The sequence below is a fragment of the Gymnoscopelus braueri genome (assembly GCF_963280865.1).
Source record: "Gymnoscopelus braueri genome assembly, chromosome: 10".
Lineage (NCBI taxonomy): Eukaryota > Metazoa > Chordata > Actinopteri > Myctophiformes > Myctophidae > Gymnoscopelus > Gymnoscopelus braueri.
Window position 1 is genome coordinate 51,934,005 of NC_137611.1, and position 21,247 is coordinate 51,955,251.

General features: G+C 42.6%; 1 protein-coding gene across 1 annotated transcript in view; it reads left to right on the top strand.

Moving 5' to 3' along the window:
* klhl18 (kelch-like family member 18) overlaps window positions 1-17,352 on the top strand; it is a 29,731-nt gene extending 12,379 nt beyond the window's left edge. Inside the window, exons 5-10 of the mRNA XM_080440312.1 lie at window positions 456-616; window positions 8,824-8,960; window positions 9,813-10,035; window positions 11,126-11,230; window positions 11,565-11,676; window positions 14,261-17,352. Of these exons, the coding sequence (XP_080296438.1) occupies window positions 456-616; window positions 8,824-8,960; window positions 9,813-10,035; window positions 11,126-11,230; window positions 11,565-11,676; window positions 14,261-14,656 (1,134 nt within the window). The 3' untranslated portion in view covers window positions 14,657-17,352. The remainder of the gene's footprint in view (window positions 1-455; window positions 617-8,823; window positions 8,961-9,812; window positions 10,036-11,125; window positions 11,231-11,564; window positions 11,677-14,260) is intronic.
* The last annotated feature ends 3,895 nt before the right edge of the window (window positions 17,353-21,247 follow it).

Below are 21,247 nucleotides of genomic sequence, written 5' to 3' on the forward strand. Positions count from 1 at the left end.
TGGTTCTCAACCTGTTGGTCGGGACCCCCAGGAGGGTCCCCACATGATTTTTGGGGGGTCCCCAGATGAGAGTGAAGCGACAATTTAAGCACTTTTTAACTCATGCAGTGCCAGAACAAAACAAAAATGTCTAGTTGCCACAGTGCCAGCGATTCTTTTTTTGTTTGTGTTTTCACTCACCTTTGAAAAATCATAGAATATTATTCTTCACAGCGCCTCGCAATGCAAGGCGTTGTGAGCTTGTAGATCTGTTATTTTCACAATATTTATCTGTGGCACAGAGTCAAACTAAATGTGCTTGTCAGGGTGGGGGGTCCCCAGTTCAAATAGGATTATTTTGGGGGAGTCACGCGGCCTGAAAAGGTTGAGAAACACTGGGTTAATGTATTATCCTGTACTGTGTGTTTGTAGGTATTTAGGTTAATGTGTGTGTGTGTGTGCGTGTGTGTTTCCAGGTATTTGAATCGGTATTGTCGTGGGTTCGACATCAACGAGACGAGCGACAGTTTCTGCTGCCCGAGCTTCTGTCCAAGATCAGACTTCCTCTCTGTCGACCTCATTTCCTGTCCGACCGCGTCCAACAGGAAGACCTGATTCGCTGCTGTCATAAATGCAGGTGAGTGAAGACAATTATAATTATAAATTATATAATAAATATAAAATATATAAAAATTATATATATTATTATATAAAATTATAATTTTAATATTATTTATTTAACCCTTTAAGGCCTGGAACGCATCTGTGTCATTCTTTTTGTTTGTTTGTTGCTAAAAAGCATTATTTTACACTTTGGCTATTGAAAAATAGCAGATATACAAGCTCATAGCGCTACGAGCTTGTAGATCTGCTATTAAAAAAAAAATCATGAATATATGAAAATCATGAATATATATTGTTTTAACTCAAATCTTTGCATCTGGGGGGTCCCTGGAACAACATATTTTGAGATGGGCGGTCCGCGGCCAAATACATATCATGTCGGGGGTCCTTGACATGAAAAAGTTTGAGAACCACTGATATAGAAACATACGTTTTCTTTTCAGAAAACAAACAAGCAGGATTTGGCACACAGTGCAGCAGGAGGGGCGAACTCCACTTGCGACCGCGACGGGTCTATCTCGTCGCAACGGGTGCCCATCGTCGCGGGTGCCTGACTCGTCCCGACGGGTCGCCACGGGTGCCCATCGTCTTCGCGACGATTGCCCATCGTCTCGACGGGCGCCTGACTCGTCGCCACGGGTGCCCATCGTCTCGACGGGTGCCTGAGTCGTCGCGACGATTGCCCATCGTCTCGACGGGGGCCTGTTTTTGTCGGCGTTTCACCCGTGCGTCGGAGAACGGGCGCTCGTGGTCGCATCTGCCTCTCTCCCTCCTTCCCTCCTTCCTATGTGTGTGCCCTATATGTGTGTGATCACACTATACAATGCATTTACATTCAGCCGATCTACGAGCTCATATCTGCTGCTTTGCGAAAGCCGCGCATTGCGACGTAGTCTGTCTGTCTGTCTGTCTGTCTGTCAAAGGTCCGCGGCCGTAACACACACACACAAATGAGAAACCCCGCTCGCCACACGTCCCCTCCAAAGTGGATAAATAATAATTAAAGAATAATAAATAATATCTATCTATCTATCTATCTATCTATCTATCTATCTATCTATCTATCTATCTATCTATCTATCTATCTATCTATCTATCTATCTATCTATCTCAAGCTCTTTACCAAAAGTAGCCGATCTACAAGCTCACAACGCCTCACGCTGCGAGGCGATGGAGCGTGTAGATTGGCTTGTAAATCGATCTGTCTGTCTGTCTGTCTGTCTGTCAAAGGTCCGCGGCCGTAACACACACACTGAAGTCAACAAAATAAAAGAATAAAAATTCGAAGAAAAAAAAAGGTTCTGCTAATAACTTTCATTGGCATCAATCCAATCTACAATGTCACAATGCGTCGCTTGTGTTAGCTTGTAGATCTGGTTATTTCAAAAGATTTGTATGAAATTTGGACATTTTAAAACATTTTTATTACATAGGCCTACAGCTGCTTTACTGGACCGGCCATAATACACGGACTGTGGGGCTCCTTTCTTTAATATCTAATTTCATTGATTGATATGATCATAACGCATAACGTTACAGCTTTGATTATGTGGATTGACTGCCCTTATCAAAGCATCAAGTAATAAAACGTGCATACCCAAGTGCCGCAGTAGCCTATTTTATTTATTTTGGCTAATCTATTTGAGAACGGGGTAGCCTAATCATGAACGAGTTTAGCCCTGAAACATCAATGTCATATCATGACAGTCATGGATGAACTTCAACCTGTTGTTTGCAATGTCTCCCTTTTTAGACCGTAAATCACATAAACGTTCATATTTCAAATAAATAAAGTGCTGACCTCATGGCCACGGATGTTACATTTATGGACGTTTACTCATTAATACCAGTATCTTCTGTATTGTTCAATAAAAAACATTTGAATCGGATTGGTGGACATTTCTTCCGTATTTTCTCTATGTGCTTTCAAATACGTGACCCCATTGGTTGAGAGGTGTATTGCACTCATATACATTATGAGACAATGGCCACCGATCGGATTAAAGTATTTTTATTGAACAATACGGACGAGACAAGTACTTTGGAGGGCCCGAACATAATTTTAACATCCCTGGCCATGGGGTATGCAATTCATATTTGGAATTTGAACGTGTAGGCAGATGAGTCGAACCTATAAAGTCTGTTCACACCAAAGTACGATAAATATAACTGCATAACAATAATCGTCCACACTGATGAACATCCCCCCACCCCCCCAGAACAGAAGTGTCATTTTATCTGACGGTCTGAGGTTGGCAGGTATAGCTAGAGAGACAGCGGTATCCGAAATCGACCTGATAGCCTATGCCAACAGCAGCGGCTTGTTTTCATAGACCTCGTTGCCACTAGCAGTGTTGCTTAATCTCTCTTGCAACGCTGCTCGCCCAGAACGGACGCTGAGCAGATGTGTAAAGTAACTAAGTACATTTACTCAAGTACTTTACTGAAATGTTGTCTTATACATTACGCTGTGTCACGGTGATTTGAACCGACGGCAGGCGTATATAGTAGCCGAGGCGAGAGTCTTCAGACTTTAAAAAAAAGAGGGAAAAAAAGAGGATTGTAATAGAAGGGTCGGCTTTTAATTGCTTATTTCAAGGCACTCCCAGTCATTAATAGAGGGCCGGTTTTAATTGAATAGAGGTCACTATTAGAGGATTTACTCACAACGCCTCGCAGCGTGAGTTGTGAGGTTGTAGATTTTTGGCAAAGAGCTATCGGTGTATGGGAAAAAAGACCAGGACACCTGGTTCTGCCAGACCCAGACTTCACATGACGTGTCAGCCTGTGTCTATGCCCATGAATGGCCGGGCTTCGCACGACGTGTGTCCCTTCTATGCCCATGTATGGACAGACTTTTTGGGGGGACAGAATTTATTTGGGCTGGGGCCGGAGGACAAAGTGCCCATGTATGGACGAAACAGGTACAAAGCCTCATGCAAGCCCGACCCCTTGGGGGGGTGTGGGTGTGTGTGAGAGAGAGAGAGAGAGAGAGAGAGAGAGAGAGAGAGAGAGAGAGAGAGAGAGAGAGAGAGAGAGAGAGAGAGAGAGAGAGAGAGAGAGAGAGAGAGAGAGAGAGAGAGAGAGAGAGAGAGAGAGAGAGAGAGAGAGAGAGAGAGAGAGAGAGAGAGAGAGAGAGAGAGAGAGAGAGAGAGAGAGAGAGAGAGAGAGAGAGAGAGAGAGAGAGAGAGAGAGAGAGAGAGAGAGAGAGAGAGAGAGAGAGAGAGAGAGAGAGAGAGAGAGAGAGAGAGAGAGAGAGAGAGAGAGATGAGAGAGAGGAGAGAGAGAGAGAGAGAGAGATTTATTCACCTTGGGGGGGGACGTTGTGGCGAGCGGGGTTTGCGCATTTGTGTGTGTGTGTTACGGCCGCGGACCTTTGACAGACAGACCCAGGCCGTTAGAGCACACTCACACAAAAATAGCCGATCTACAAGCTCACTCGCAGCAAGGCGTTGTGAGCTTGTAATCTGTCAAGCTCCTTGTTGTAGACAGACAGACAGACCCAGGCCGTTGGAGCACACTCACTATGATTTCCTTTTGATATGATTTCAACGGGGCATCATTCGAGAAGGCTTTCTGTCCGTCAGACATTCACTGTTTGTCATTATAATAATAATAATATAAATAATAATAACCATCTTATTTACTATATGCGCGGAGTGTGAGCTTGTAGATCGGCTATTTTTGGTAATGACCTTGACTGTCAAGGTCATTACCAAAAATAGCCGATATGTCAAGGCTTGACAGATAGATAGATAGATGGATAGATAGATAATATGATTTATTATTCTTTAATTATTATTTATTCACCTTGGAGGGGACGTGTGGCGAGCGGGGTTGCGCATTTGTGTGTGTGTTACGGCCGCGGACCTTAGACAGACAGACAGACAGACAGACAGACAGACAGACACGCAGATCGATTTACAAGCCAATCTACACGCTCCATCGCCTCGCAGCGTGAGGCGTTGTGAGCTTGTAGATCGGCTACTTTTGGTAAAGAGCTTGAGATAGATAGATAGATAGATAGATAGATATTCATATAATTTATTATTCTTTAATTATTATTTATCCACTTTGGAGGGGACGTGTGGCGAGCGGGGTTTCTCATTTGTGTGTGTGTGTTGGGTTTCTCATTTGTGTGTGTGTGTTACGGCCGCGGACCTTTGACAGACAGACAGACAGACAGACAGACAGACAGACAGACAACGTCGCAAAGCAGCAGATATGAGCTCGTAGATCGGCTGAATGTAAATGCATTGTATAGTGTGATTTCTGTGTTATCTATTGCGTTGGGGGGGTCTCCGGGGACCCCCCAGAAGGGAGCACACACATAGGAAGGAGGGAAGGAGGGAGAGAGGCAGATGCGACCACGAGCGCCCCGTTCTCCGACGCACGGGTGAAACGCCGACAAAAACAGGCCCCCGTCGAGACGATGGGCAATCGTCGCGACGACTCAGGCACCCGTCGAGACGATGGGCACCCGTGGCGACCCGTCGGGACGAGTCAGGCACCCGCGACGATGGGCACCCGTTGCGACGAGATAGACAGCCGTCGAAGCGACCCGTCGCAGTCGCAAGTGGAGCTCGCTGTCTCTCCAGTGCAGAGATGCTGACCACGGTGCAAAGGCATACAAATTAATTTATTTCTAAAGAAACCGACGTTGGTTTCATCTTTTGCATCGTTGCATCGCATCATGTCACGATTATTGTGGCCAAAACAATTGTGATTAATGATATTATCCGACAATCAAAATATGCTTGAAACCTTTAAAGAAAAAAGCCCCCCCCCCTTCTGTGTTGCCTATAAAAGGATAATTGATTGAGGTCATGTGATCAGTGACATACGCAGGGTGTACTTTTGGCTCCGCCCCCTCAGCCAAAAGTACACCCTGCGTATGTCACTGATCACATGACCTCAATCAATTATCCTTTTCTAGGCAACATAGATGGGGGGGAAACTTTTTTCTTATTTCCACACAACAGCTCTAAGGTGTATTAAAGACATAGTTCAATGTTGAAAATTAGTGGTCTGCCCCTTTAAGCACTTGTACCCCAGCATCCATATTGTGTGGGGAACATTAGCGAACAAAAATAACGGTTAACGGTTACGTTGTGGCGTGTTTTGAGCTTGTAGATCTGCTATTTGTTGGCAAAGAGATTTAGTGTAGACGGGGAGGAAAAAGGGAAGAGACAACTTCTGTCCAGCGTATGGTTATTTATTTTATTGTGATAAACGATTAAGATTATATTCCCAAACCTGCACATGTTACACAGACAACACACCTCACATACAGTGAACTAACAACTGACACACAAGTGTCTTACAACCACTTACACATGTCTTATAATCTTAACAAAAAACATGTTTACAATGCTATTATTAACACTTGTAAAGCCATATTATACAAATAATAGTGTTAATAAGCATCTTATCAGGACTTATAGGTGCCTTGTTAAACTGTTGATTAATGCTCATGAACAGGATGTTCGTTTTAACCCATTAAGACCGGGAAAGCATCTGTCATTTTAGATTTGAACCCCTTTAACCATTATCTTGCTATTCAAAGATAGCAGATTTACAAGCTCATAGTGCTTGTAGATCTGTTATTTTTGAAAAATCTTGAAAATGGGCGCAAATGTTTGAATATATATATATATATATTATTTTTTTCAAAGCGAACATTTGTAACTCAAATGTTTGCTTCTGGGGGGATTCTACAAATGTCTTCTAAATCCTAACAGTTTTTTGAAAAAACCTATGTTGCTATAATATCAGTGGTTCTCAAACTATTTAATAATAATAATAATAATGAATTGCATTTATATGGCGCTTTTCTAAGTACTCAAACTTACTCAAAGCGCTTTACAATGGTTCATTCATTCATACAGGGGGCCCCCCCTGTATGAATTGGGAGGTGGAGCGGCGAACAGTCAACTCCAGCGTCCCCACTTTTCCCACATTCACACACCAATTAATGTCAAGGACCCCCAAAATTATATGTATTTGGCCGCGGACCCCCATCTCAAACTATTTTGTTCCAGGCACCCCCAGAAGCAAAGATTTGAGTTACAAATATTTGCTTAAAAATGTATAAATATTCAAAGATTTGCACACATTTTCACAATTTTTCAAAAATAGCAGATCTACAAGCTCATAGCGTGGCACTCTGTGCTATGAGCTTGTAGATCTGCTATTTTTGAATAGCGAAAGTATGAAATAATGGTTAAAGTGGTTACTCAGATGCGTTCCTGGTTTGAATGGGTTAAAGTGGTTTGACAGGTACATGGGTACTGTAGTATTTTAAAAGACTACACCCATTGCAAGTTGCTGTATCCTGTCTTCCACCCTGAGCCATCCCAGACTAGCAAAGTGAGCCCGGGTTAGGAGGAGTCCTGGGGTGGAGGTTTAGTAGTAGTCTCATCCATTTGTTTTGAGAGGTCTGAAATGTAGTCTTTTAGTGCCCTGGGGCTATTGGTGTAGCCTGGTAAACCCCCCTCCCTCCGGAAATCTCATTTGCATTTGATTTCAGGAAGGAGTCTGGCCTGAAGGCTTGTCTGGGCGTTTCTAGCCCGTTCTCCCAATGGACGAGCCTATCAGCGTCGTCGCTCATCGTTCTGTGATTGACAGCGAAAGTTGGCCAATCACGTGGCGAGGTCGAGTGAGCCCGAATGGAACAGAGTGCAGCCTGAGTGCAGCCGACCAAAAACGAACGGCAGCCATCTTTTTTGACCGCAGTGTTTTCTACTCTCTTTTAAACTTCAAAACGCTCTCCTCAAACTTGTATTTTGAGGCACAGAATTTACTTTTAAGATATCGTTTGGATAGAATTTAGTTGTTTAACTTCATATATGTGGTCAATTAATCATGACGGAGCCTATTTAAAAATACAAATTCAGAGCATCCGAATAAGGCAACCTATTTTGGGCATGGCCTTCTCAAAAGTCCCGTTGCGTCACATTAGTCTGGAGGTGGTAAAAATGCACTGGCTGAAGGGAACACTGCTGATTGGCTGAAGGGGTTGTCAGTCAACGGTATTACTCCCGCCTAACTCCAGCCCACAGCCAAATTTCCGAATGGGTGATCATGCCAGACTCACTCCTGAAATAAATTACAAATGAGATTTCCGGAGGGAGGGTTTACCAGGCTACTATTGGTGAACCATGGGGTGCAAACATAGTCAAAATGACACTGGATCAGTGTTGCCAGATTTAGCAAGAGAAGCGAGCCGCCAGGTCTACGAAAACGAGCCCACAAGATGCGATTTGGCCGCATGAGCACACACACACACAGCTATTTGAAAATATATTAAAAACAGAAAATCTTGAAAATAAAATGTGAAAAATGCGGAATGTGTTTGAAACTTTTTAAATGCATAAAACATGTATGGGGTCCCGGTCACAAAATATTTTCCCCAGATTGGGGGAGGGGGTCCGCATTCCACAACCACCAATATTTACAAGCCCAAAGTCGCCCATAATATGCGGACTGCACTGAATGGCCACAACCGCTCTTCATCAGGACTGAATGAAAATCGGGGGCACGGTGGCACAGTCGGTAGTGCTGTCGCCTCACAGCTAGAAGGTCCTGGGTTCGATTCCTGCAGGGGACGCTGTGGGTGCTGGGGGCGTGTTCTCTCCTCCGCGTCATCAGTGCCCATACCCTAGGTGGGGTTGGTGAAAGGGCCTTTCTGTGTGGAGTTTGCATGTTCTCCCCGTGTCTCCTAGGGTAGGTACCCTCACAAAAACATGCAGTAATCCTGGTCACTATATTGCCTCCCCCTGGCCAGCCGGGGCGCCTGATGGAGGGGAAGGGAACTGGTTGGAATAACGTGTTCCTTCCACGCACTACGTCCAACCAGGGAAACTCCCCTGTCAGGTGACAAGAAGGTCAGTTGGCTCTCATGCATTGAAGGAGGCATGAGCTCGGCCCTGGCCTCCCTAGGTTGGCAGAGGGAAGGTAGTGCCCAGGATTACATAGACTATTGGCACTGGGTGTAAAAAATAGGGTTACAAAATCGCGGGATAAAAATTTAAGTTAAAAAAAAAAAAAAAAAGGACTGAATGAAAAAAGAACAGCTGTTTTTATATCCTGTGGATAGTGACATTGTTCTCATTGTTGTGACATCATGTGTTTGTGTATTGACATCACCTGCGTCAACACTGTGTGTGTGTGTGTGTGTGTGTGTGTGTGTGTGTGTGTGTGTGTGTGTGTGTGTTACAGGGATCTGGTTGACGAAGCAAAAGATTTTCACCTGATGCCCGAACGAAGACCTCATCTAGCCTTGTTTAAAACCCGACAGAGATGCTGTACATCTATTAATGGACTGATCTATGCCGTTGGAGGACTCAACAGCTCTGGTATTACTGCTACTACTACTGCTGCTACTCCTGTTATTACTCAAATATTACTACTACCACAATAATTACACCTTTAAAAGTGTCATCTAGTGTTAAAACCGGGAAAGCATCAGTGTCATTTTAGATTTTTGTGTTTGCTATGCAAAAATAGCAGATATACCAGCTGTGTCGCCGCAGCTTGTACATCTGCTATTTTTGAACATTTTTGAAAAATCTTGAAAGAGTCTCTATGCACAGCAGCCATATTTTCAGGTGTTACCAATGATACTAATGAAGGCTCTGTTCCATTTCATGTAGCACAGTGGTTCTCAGATTTTTAAATTTCCATGACCCCCATAACTCTGAGAGTGTACAAATGGAACCTTTGTACACTCTCAGAGTTACACACCCGTATAGGGGCCATTTGGAAACCCCTTAACACATTGATTGCCAGAATTATTTCAGATTTCATGCCAGGGTTTTTACATTTAAAAATGTTGTATCTCAGCTCCTGAGTACTTTTTTTTTCAGTTTTAAGTTAACAAGGAAGTGGATGGGAGTCTAGATCTTCGACAAATCATATCTCCTTGGTCTTTAGGTCAAATTAAAAAAAAAAAAATTAAAAAAATTAAAAAAAAATCAGCACCCTGACTCTGTTTGACCAGAATGGAACAGAGCCTTCATTAGTATCATTGGTAACACCTGTGAATGTCTTCACAATATGGCTGCTGTGAATAGAGCCTGATTTAGAGCACAGAGCAGGGAGGAAAAAGAAAATCAAACATTAAATGAGCATGTCAAAGAGAACATTAAAGATGCATGTCCTTGATTTAACTTGTAATTTCAGTGTTTTTGTTCTTTTGTACATTGCAGGTGACTCATTAAACGTAGTTGAAGTATTCGATCCTGTCGGCAACTTCTGGGAGCGATGTCAGCCAATGACGACGTCTCGGAGCCGGGTGGGCGTGGCTGTCATCAACGGGCTGCTGTATGCCATCGGTGGATACGACGGCCAATCGCGTCTCAACACGGTGGAAGTATATAACCCCGAGACGGACAGTTGGACGCGCGTCTCCAGTATGAACACCCAGCGCAGGTAGGTGTCAGTCGGTCCGTCCAGCTGTCTCTCGTCTCTCTAAAGGCTGCAGCATACTCCAGCCGACGTCTAAACAAGGGATGCCAGAAACTGATCAAAATGTAATTTGAATATTCTACTGCCCTTGATTTTTTATGGGCTTTCGGATTGGCTTGCGCTCAGTGCAGCAACACCGTTATATGACAAAGTGTAAACTGAATTTAGGAAGACGAGCATAACAGAGGTGGAGCTACAGCATGATGTACAGATCAATTATGTCCACGTCAGAGATTGATGACAAATAAACATTCAGTATTCAGGGCAGAATACTGAGTGGGTGGGTTCTAGCACTCACAACTCAGAGCAGAGTTCTGAGGCAGCAGAAATAATTGGAAAAAAAGCCGCTGGAGCAACTCTGATGATTGGAGCCTTTTTCTTTAATGCGGAATAGGGTGCAAGGCAAAACAACAACAATGTTTCAATGTCAGATTAGTGTTGATTTTGTTGACTAAAACTAAGGCTAAATATATTGACAATGTAGTCAACAAATAAAAACTAGACTAAAATGTTAGGAGGGACGAGTGGAGAACTAAACTAAAAGGCAAGTCATATTATGTCGGTTGTTGCACTCTGAAAATAGCAGATCTCATAGCAGAGCTCACAATGTGAGCTTGTAGATCTGCTATGTTCAGCATGCAACCAAGTGTAAAATCAGCCATAAGACGCCATCAAGGCACCGCTAAAATACATTTTAGTCGACTAAATCAACTGTAGATTTAGTCGACTATAATTGTATGATATTTAGTCAACTAAAACTAGACATAAACTAAAACATTTCAGGTGACTAAAGTATGACTAAAACTAAACGGAATTTGCTTCAAATGACTAAAAACTGAATCCAAATTTGCCGTCAAAATCAACACTGTGTCAGATTACATCTTCGTCAAGTCATCAGTCGAAATAATATTAGAATCAATAAAATGGAAAACTCTTTAGTCCGGCTGGAATATGTTGTCTGTCTGTTGTATGTGGTCTGTTTGTCTGTCTGTTCAGCTGTCTGTCAGTCTGTCTGTCCATGTGTGTAAAACAATAACCATGTGTTCTGTCCCAGTGCCATGGGGACGGCAGTGATTGACGGCCGTATCTACGTGTGCGGAGGCTACGATGGAAAGTCATCTCTGAGCTCCGTGGAATGTTACTCACCAGAGACAGACAGGTGAGTGAACCGTCTGTCTCTCCTACACTGTCTCCCTCTCTCAGCTGTCCTACTGTCTGTCTCTCCTACACTGTCTCCCTCTCTCAGCTGTCCTACTGTCTGTCTCTCCTACACCGTCTCCATCTCTCAGCTGTTCTACTGTCTGTCTCTCCTACACTGTCCCCCTCTCAGCTGTCCTACTGTCTGTCTCTCCTACACTGTCTCTCTCAGCTGTCCTACTGTCTGTCCTACGTCGTTTCAGTTAAATTATTCTCCTTTAAACCCAAATTGTATTTGATTGATGAGTGTATTATTAATTCATGTAACATGTGTATATGTATATCATTATTTTCAGATGGATGTTGCTAACAGAGATGAATTCCAGTCGCAGTGCTGCCGGGGTCACCGTGTTTGACGGGAGGATATTCGTCTCTGGCGGACATGATGGTCTACAGATCTTCAACACGGTATGTCTCTCTCTCTCTCTGTCTGTCTCTCTGTCTCTCTGTCTCTCTGTCTCTCTGTCTGTCTGTCTGTCTGTCTGTCTGTCCGTCCGTCCGTCCGTCCGTCTGTCCATCCAACACTGTGTTACCAAACAACGTGTCCAAACTTGCTTTTTAAAAACGTGCATACTTTTGTTTGCTTTATTTGCTTTGTCCAAAGAGGATGATTTTTTGTGACCTGCTGGCCTAGGCTCTGGTCCCACTTGACCCATGTTTTTATATTTTGTGAAAACAATTTGCATTTTCTAAGCAAACAAATACAACTTTTTACTTTTTTGAGAATACAAAATGTCAGTTTAATTAATCAATGAAAGTAGAAAATGCATAATAATTCATACAATAATAATTGTATTTAACCACGTAAAGCTGCACTCTGGAACGTTCAAGTCCTACTGGGGATTCAAACACGAGTCGTGCTGACCTGTTTACCACTGATTTAACCACTTGAACATTAGCCAAAAATAGCAGATCTACAAGCTCAAAAACACATCGTGACACGTTTTGAGCTTGTACATTGGCTATTTTTGGTGAAGAGACTTGGTCAAGTCCGTTTAAGTACCAGAGGCTGCCTGCTTTGCTGATGGGAGACATTGAATTTTGACCTTCTGGCAGTACCACTTGTCAACCAGTAGGTGTCCTCCCAGACCACAGGATGCACATGGCACATCTGCATGCATATGCCTTAACCCTTTAAGACCCGGAACGCATCTGTGTCATTTTAAGATTTCTTTGGCTGTATAAAAATAGCAGATGTACAACAGCGCCGCGCTACGAGCTTGTAGATCTGCTATTTTTTTTTTAAATCGTGAAAATGTGTGCAAATCTTTGAATATCTTTTTTTCTGTAGCGCACATTTTTAACTCTGTTACAACTTCTGGGGGGTCCCTGGAACAACATATTTTGAGATGGGGGTCCGCGGCCAAATACATATCATTTCGGTGGTCGTTGACATGAAAAAAGTTTGAGAACCACTGATATTATAGCAACATAGGTTTCTTTTTCAGAAAACGGTTAGGATTTAGAAGACATTTGTAGAATCTCCAGAAGCAAAGATTTGAGTTAAAATGTTTGCTTAAAAAAATATGTATTCAAAGATTTGCACAAATTTTCAAGATAAAAAAATAAATAAGCAGATATACAAGCTCATAGCACGGCACTTGGTGCCATGCTTGTAGATCTGCTATTATTGAATAGCCCAAAGAAATCTAAAATGACACAAATGGGTTAATAGAAGAGCAGGCAGACCACATTGTGATTGTATTAACATGCTCTTATCTACATTCCCAAAATAGGGACGGCAGCTTCAAAGTGGTTACAATTGGACACATTGACTGCATTTTATGTAGCTTGACTGACATAACAAACAGAAAAAAACTTTTGTTTTATTTTATTATTTTATTTGTGGACCGATATGCATTGGAGTACCCTTGTTTTAGACTCTTAACACATTGATTGCCAAGATATTAAACATAGTTTTCTATCCCCTTGCCAGCGTAATTACCTCAATCCGATGATATTTGAAACACCGTGGAAGCGACATTGTGTCCCAAAAACACAAACAAAATAGTCCCCGTGGGTTAGCGGAGGGATCTGTGTATCCATAGGAACGACAACATTCCAACCGCGATCCGCCATTTTGGGGCTTTGGCCCGCTGAAAACTGGTGGTTTTCAATGCAAAAAAAATGAAACTGAGTTACAGGTGTTTTTCTGAAAATCCCATCGCTGGGGCGGATGGCTTCCAGTTTTTTTGGAAAGACGTCACATCCGACTACTTCTTCTCTGAGTGACGATCGATCATTCCAAAGCTGTGTTAGGTCGCCCCTTGTGGAATAAAAAAAAGAAAAGTTGTTTTGGAAAGAACGCATCAATGCGATCTTGACCATCAATTTTAGACCTGAGGCCGATTCTAAAAACGGCTTCTAAATCCTGACCTAACCACAAAAGGGGTTCCCGTCTTGAAAGATATAGTTACAAATAGGGGTTCCCGCCCAAAATGGGTAAAGTCCCGGTTGTTTTAGACTTGAGGTAACCTGATTTAAATCAATGTTTATCTATTTAATCCAGTTGCACAAACCTTTAAACCTAGTTTTCACTAATCAGGTTTGTGTTAAAAGATCAACAAAATGTGTAACCAAAACATCCTAGATCAACAAATCCTTGAATTACCCCCAAACAATGCTTTATTTTAGCCTGGAATCCAGACGGAGGCGCTTCTTCAGCATTTGTTGTTCCATCCATCCAATCCATTCTGATTGGTCTGTGGGCGGTGCGGGACCATAGCCTTCCTATGTAAAGGTCTGCGGGCGGGACGAGACAAAGCATTCCAATGTAAAATTCAAGTCACTTCCCTTTCTACTGTGATTCGTTGAGCCCTATCCAATCAGCAATGATGTGCCTACGTATCAGGTGATGTTTTAAAATCAGGCTCAATGGGAAGACTGCCAGAAAAAAACATGGTAAACACCTGGTGCGACCGGGCTTTAGTCTCGCCGGGACAAATATGATTGCATTTTATCAAAGAGTGTAATTGTCTCTCCCGTCCCCTAGGTGGAGCACTACAACCACCACACGGAGCAGTGGCACCCCATCTCCGGCATGATAAACAAGCGCTGTCGGCACGGCGCCGCAGCGCTGGGCAGCCACATGTACGTGGCGGGAGGCTACGACGGCTCGGGCTTCCTCAGCGGCGCCGAGGTCTACAGCTCCCTGGCGGGCCAGTGGAGCCACCTGGTGGCCATGAACACGCGGCGCAGCCGTGTGTCGCTCGTCGCCACCTCCGCCAGACTGTACGCCGTGGGCGGCTACGACGGCCAGTCGAACCTCTGCTCCGTGGAGATGTACGACCCCGAGAGCCAGTCGGCCAACCACTGGACGTTCATGGCGCCGATGGTGTGCCACGAGGGCGGGGTCGGGGTGGGGTGCATCCCCCTTAACCCCGCCTAAAGAAAAAAAAAACCTGCCCTCCTCCTTGACCCCTGAACCCGGTTCAAAAGGTCAACGTGTCGTTTGGTTATACGACAGTATACAGACTGTGGGAGAACGAGATGTGTAGATCCATTTGACGTGTGGATTTATAGATCCAATAAGGTACTACTGTCAACCCCCCTGAGCCAGGAAGTACTGCACCATATGAGGTCAGAGGTCAAGCCTGTGGGATTATGGGTAAAAAAAAAACGAAAAATAAGCTCAAAGGAGATTGGCTGGCTGGTGCTCTGCAGTTTTTATTACTGGCTGTTATTAATGCATCGATGACTGTAAATTACCAAGTAATATATAAATAAAATAGATTTCATAACCTGCTATTGTATAACGACTGATTACTGAGTACTATACCAGTAAAATGAAGTATTTTTGTAGTTGTCTGGTAATGAGATGGACAGTAGGTGTAATGTGAAGTGGATTATTTTTAAATGACCGCACGGCTTCTAGTGGATATATGTTTTTTCGATTGAATATCGTCTGTCGGTGGAAATCTCATAATTCCAAAACTGTTACTTTTCAGGATTCAAATTCAAAAATAGCAAAAGAAGCAGATCTACAAGCTCGAAACGCGTCGCTTCGCGCCGCGTTTCGAGCCGCGTTTCGAGCTTGTCGATCTGCTACTTTTGATGCTATTGTGTGGCACTGTAGTATGATCGAGCAGGTCATCAATTTACCAAAAACACAAAACGTTAAAATATGGAGACGGCAACGATATCAACTTTACGTTGGTACTATCTTCATCAAGCTGGGAATAAGCGTTACCTCGCTACAGCAAGAGCGAGAAGCCATCGTAACGACATTTTTTCAGCCTAGTACCTTCATTTAATTGGTCCTCACTGATGTTCATTTCGTTGCTGTCGGGCAGAAACCTCTTATCTCCGTATTCTAAAATGTACGCCCTACTTGATCATACCACAGCGTCACACCAAAAGCATCAAAAGTAGCAGATCCACAAGCTCGAAAACGCAGTGCGAAACGGCGCGTTTTAAGCTTGTAGATCTGCTACTTTTGCTAAAGTAACAGTTTGGGACATGAGGTTCCCACTCGACAGAGACGATTTATAAGATGGCACCATTGCTGTCTATTCGGTCTGTGTGTCAGAGGAGGGCTGTGGACAGTTCAGAGACCTGCCTACCAGTGACATCATCGGTAGGCAGGCTTTGACGTTTCAAACAAGATTTCAACTTTTGTTTTAAAAATATTAATCCATTAGGACCGGGAAAGCATCTGTGTAATTTTTTAGATTTCTGCTATTTAAAAAAATAGCAGATATCTTGAATTATTTTGCAAATCTTTGAATATATATATATATTTTTTTAAAGCGAACATTTGTAACTCAAATCTTTGCTTCTGGGGGGACCCCATATTTTCATATGGGGTCCGTGGCCAAATAGCCTACATATAATTTTGGGGGTCCTTGACATGAAGAAGTTTGAGCACCCCACCACTGATATTATAGCAACATAAGTCTTTTCTAAAAACTGTTAGGATTTAGAAGACATTTGTAGGATCCCCAGAATCAAAGATTTGAGTTACAAATGTTCGCTTTAGAATATATATATATTCAAAGATTTGCACAAATGTTTTTTTTTCAAAAAAATTGCAGATCTACAAGCTCATAGCTTGTAGATCTGCTAAAAACACCGAGCCTATTTTTGCTGCAGATGCTTTCCCTGGACTTAATAGGTCAATGCGAAAGCAATGTCTTTATGTTGTCCTAATGTCCTATTTCTATGCTCTTGCATAAATAATAAATAAAATAAAAGGTTGAAATCCTGTTAGAAATAACCAATCCTGCCGACCGTCACCCTGTAGGCAGGTTTCTCAACTGCAATACAGTATAGGGCTGGGCAGAAATCTTGTATATCCATATTTTATAAACTTTTAGGTTTTGTTCCATAAATGTATGCCCTACTTCATCATACACAAGTGTCATGCAAAAGTAGTGAAAAAAGCAGATCTACAAGCTCACAACTTGCTATGTTCACACATTTTGTATTGTTTTGAATAATTAAAAAGGAACGATTTTGGACGTACAAGGTTTCAACCTGACAGCAATGATATAAATATAAGGATACCATATATTCTATGGATATGATTTGAGAGTAGAAATAATTAGATTTTAGATAATTATTGTAATATTGCGATATGATGTTCCTCGTTTTAACACTTGTGCCTTATTTTATACTTTCAAGAAGTTTAGAAACACATTAAAGTACAATTTGTATTATTGTCACAATACAATATTATCTCCACAACATCAATATCGAGGGATTTATATCAAAATATTGCGATATTAGGTTTTTGTCCAATATCGCCCTGCCCCAATGAGACCACAGCCCTGCAAGTATCTTAAAATAACACACACCCTCCAACCAATCAGCTGTTAGGATGCACACCCTCCAGCCAATCAGCTGTTAGGACAGTATCATGCTTGGCCAATAAACAGATTGTGATAACTGGTTATTGCGCTACATCACTGGTATATTAGTAAAAAATAATATTACTGGTATATTACTTGGTAATTGATGTGTAATTAATAGCTTGTCGTTTCAGGATTGATTTATGAATGAAATTGTAATGGTTAATTTTATACTTGATTCAAATGGTTAACAATATAAAGATGATCTTTTTCCAAATGAAATGAGGTGAACAAATATGTCAACCTTTCATTACACCATCACACACATAATGAGAGGGATTATGTATGTCTTTATTCAAAGAAATGCAGGCAATTGTACTAAAATATGTAGTAATAGAAAAGTGTGCTCCTCTTGAGTGCATATCTCCGCCAGGCTTGGTTGCCTAGCCAGAACAGTGCTGTCTTGGGTTGCAGCTGTGAGGGCGCGAGGGAAATAGCATTTTGACAACATATGGTGCAACTTTACACATTTGTGGTCAGAAGTGAAAGCACTTTTGGAGATGTGCACGATTCCTATTTTGAAGGCAAAAAACACAGTTTTATAGTCATTGTCACATGAAAAACAATATTGCTTCTGCAACAGTAATAACATTTGTAGAATGTGTGGCTCTGCGATGTTTAGAGGCCCCTTCAAAACGCTGTGTTCATGATTTGAGGCATTTTTTTCTTTAAAAAAAAATTTGGCCTTTGTCTGTGTGCTCTCCTCGTTCAGTGGACATGTGTGTGCGCCGGGCCAGGTTAGGTTTCGATTAGGCATAATACTTTGTTGCGCGGTATCGCGTACCGAAACTGTGACGCGTTGAGAGCTTTTAGATCGGCTATAATTCTGTGTACGACACCTCGCTCAATTAAGTACAATGAAGCTTTACTGGAGAGATGCGGCACACGGCATGGATTTCTACAGAGGGCAATTCTTTCAACAAAATGCTGCATTCAAAGTTCAAGAGAGTAAGAATGGGGCAATTCTCTTAGTCGTGAATGCTGCCTTGGAGTAGGGCATGGACAGGGGGCATTTACGTTTTTTTCACCATAGTAAATGCTGCATCCGTGGTCTGGAGAGGGCACTTTTTAACGACGGGTAAAAGGGCAGGGGCTCGAGCCCCCTTTCATGTCTATGTGTGCATGTGCCTGGTCCTGGGAGAAACCAAATGTGTCTTATGGGTCTCAAGCTGAAAAGTTTGGGAACCCCTGATTTATAATGCTGTCCACAAGCCTTGATCCCGGACCTTACAGTAAATGGAGCCTTTACTTCTATTGTGAGCTAGCTTTCAGAGTAGCGATCATAGAAAGCGCTTCTGAGAAACAAATCAAACATCTGTGATATTAATCGGCTTTATTTTCATCTGCTTTCAAATCAAAGTCATTCACTCCTTGAACCAATCAACAAGGTGCATGTTGACATGTTGAACCAATCAACAAGGTGCATGTTGACACGTTGAACCAATCAACAAGGTGCATGTTGACACGTTGAACCAATCAACGGCAACTGTTGTCAAGCGTCTATATGAGTGAACACTTTTGGCCCGTGTGTTTGGGGGAGGAAGCCGGGCGGGGAGGGTGATATTTATCCGCGTCCGTACTCCTACGGGCTGGGGCTGCACCTGTCAGCAGGGAGTGTTGTGCGGGAGGAGTATGATGAAGGCTCTACCGTGTGGGGAGGAATTAATTGGCATAACGACTAAATTGGGGAGACAAAGGGGTAAAAAGGGAAAAAAATTTACTTTTAACATTTTCTAAAATTGAATCTGAATTGTATCTGCAAACTCTGCAAGTATGTGTTGTAGTGCAGCAAATAACAGCAATATTTTGGGAGAATCGTTCAAAAGGCGATACAAGCGTGACATTTGGTACAAATCATCTTTGGAGGTCACTCTTCGATTTAAGAAACCGGGCCACTTGCAAATCAAAGAGGGTGGCCATTTATTTCAAGATGGCTGCCAAAATTAGACTGTTTTTGCATTTCAGCATATCTTTGCCTATACTTTTGTGAGGTCAATCACCAAATAGCTCTCTCATTGTATGTTTTTGACAATTTTCAGGAGTTACCATTTATAACCATTAAAATTCAAACATTTCAAAAACACGCCATACAACTGTGCAACTCAGGGATTAAAGCAAATATATATCATGACTGCTGAACATGTATTCTATTTTTTTCCATCTGGTTCTGTTTTCTGCTTCTTCCGCGGTGACTCCAGCCACCTGCATGTCCTCTCTCACCCTTAAACCTCCTCTTTGGCCTTCCTCTTCCTCCTTTGGCAGCTCCATCTTCAGCATCCTTCTCCCAATGTACCCCTCATCCCTCCTCTGCACATGTCCAAACCATCTCAACTTCGCCTCTCTTGCTTTGTCCCCAAACCTTCTAACCTGGGCTGATCATCTAATTTAGTCATTTCTGATGTCCTTCCTTGTCACTCCTCATGAGAATCGTAGCATTCTCAATTCTGACACCTCCAGCTGTTCCTCCTGTCTTTTCATCCGTGCCACTGTTTCCAAGTCGTACAGCATGGCTGGTTTCACTATACAGACATGCAAAAGTGTCACTTTTCAGCTACAGTCACCTTTTTGTCTTCACTTGCTGGAACATTTCCATCTCTATTCTTTATCACCTTAAACCTGTTGCACATCCTTTCCAGTGGTGGAAAGTAACTAAGTACATTTACTCAAGTACTGTACTTAAGTACAATTTTGAGGTATTTTTACTTCTACTCCACTACATCTCGGATCCAAATATTGTACTTTTTACTCCACTACATTTATTTGAAAACTTAAGTTACTAGTTACTTTGTAGATTTTGATTATTATCGCAAAACATACATTAACCACTTCAGCCCTATGTACATTTTAGCGACGCATTGTGAGCTTGTAGATCTGCTATTTTCAAAAGATTTGTATACAATGTATACATTTGAAAACTTGTGAAATAGGACATTCTGCATAATGAGTACTTTTACTTTTGGTGTATATGGTATATATATATATATATAGTATATTTTGATACCGATACTTTTGTACATTTTGAATTCTATTGACTTTTACTTGATTTCTACATTGCAGTATTGATACTTTTACTTAAGTCAAACATTTGAGTACTTTTTCCACCACCGATCCTTTCCATGCCAGTGCCTCTGAGTGTCCAGCCTCTCAAACAACTCCTCATACTCTTTCCCTTAGCTCCTCACCCCTCGCCACCTCTCTCTTCGCCTTACCCCTCATCTCCTTGTACTCCCTGCCTACTTTCTTCATCTCTCTGGCTGCCTTTCTTATCTCCTCCCTGAGCTCCACACAGCATTGTTCATTCTTCATCTTCCACCATTTGATCTTTTGATATTTTTCTCTTGTCTACCCACCTAACATCAGCTCCCAAAGTCAAATAGTTGACCCAGAGGAATGTTCACGCCAACTGTCATGCTTGTATCACAAAATGAACGGTTGTTCCTATAGGCTCTATGCACAGCAGCCGTATTATCACTTCCTTCACAGGTGTTACCAATGCTACTAATGAAGGCTCTATTCCATTTAGTGTAGCACAGTGGATCTCAGATATTTCAATTTCCACGACCCCCATAACTCTTGAGAGTGTACAAATGGAACCAAATGGACCCGTAAGCGTATCTCAGTTGGCTCTGGGAGGAAGAAAACGTAGCACCCGTGCGCAAGGAAACCGGGGTTTTGGTCTGCCTTCAGCGCTCTACTTCCGGTGGTGCGACTATGTTTTCATTCCCACTAACAATATTTCTACACGGAACACTAACACCACTTCTCCCAGAGAACATGGATCGTTTTGGTTATAAGCCCACTTGTTTCTATGATGAAAGAGCAAGTTAAAATGTGAATATCTTTCTGTGGTTTTGTCTGCTCCGCGGACGCTATTGTTAAATTAGTTTCGGTTGGTTTCGAGAGGGGAAGGATCGACGGACACGTGAATCCCGCCCACTACATTTGATTGGGTAAAGCGCGGCCTGCTTCCTGATCTGAAGGCACGCCCACTTGCCCAGTGCGCACATAGACATATAAAGGTAGACGCCTCCTTCGGCTCTGAAGCGTTCGTATCTCGGGCGCGCTTCCTTGTTCCGCAGGGCTAGCCTATCACTTCCTTCCGCTTCAGCAGGGGGCGTTCGGTAGGCCAA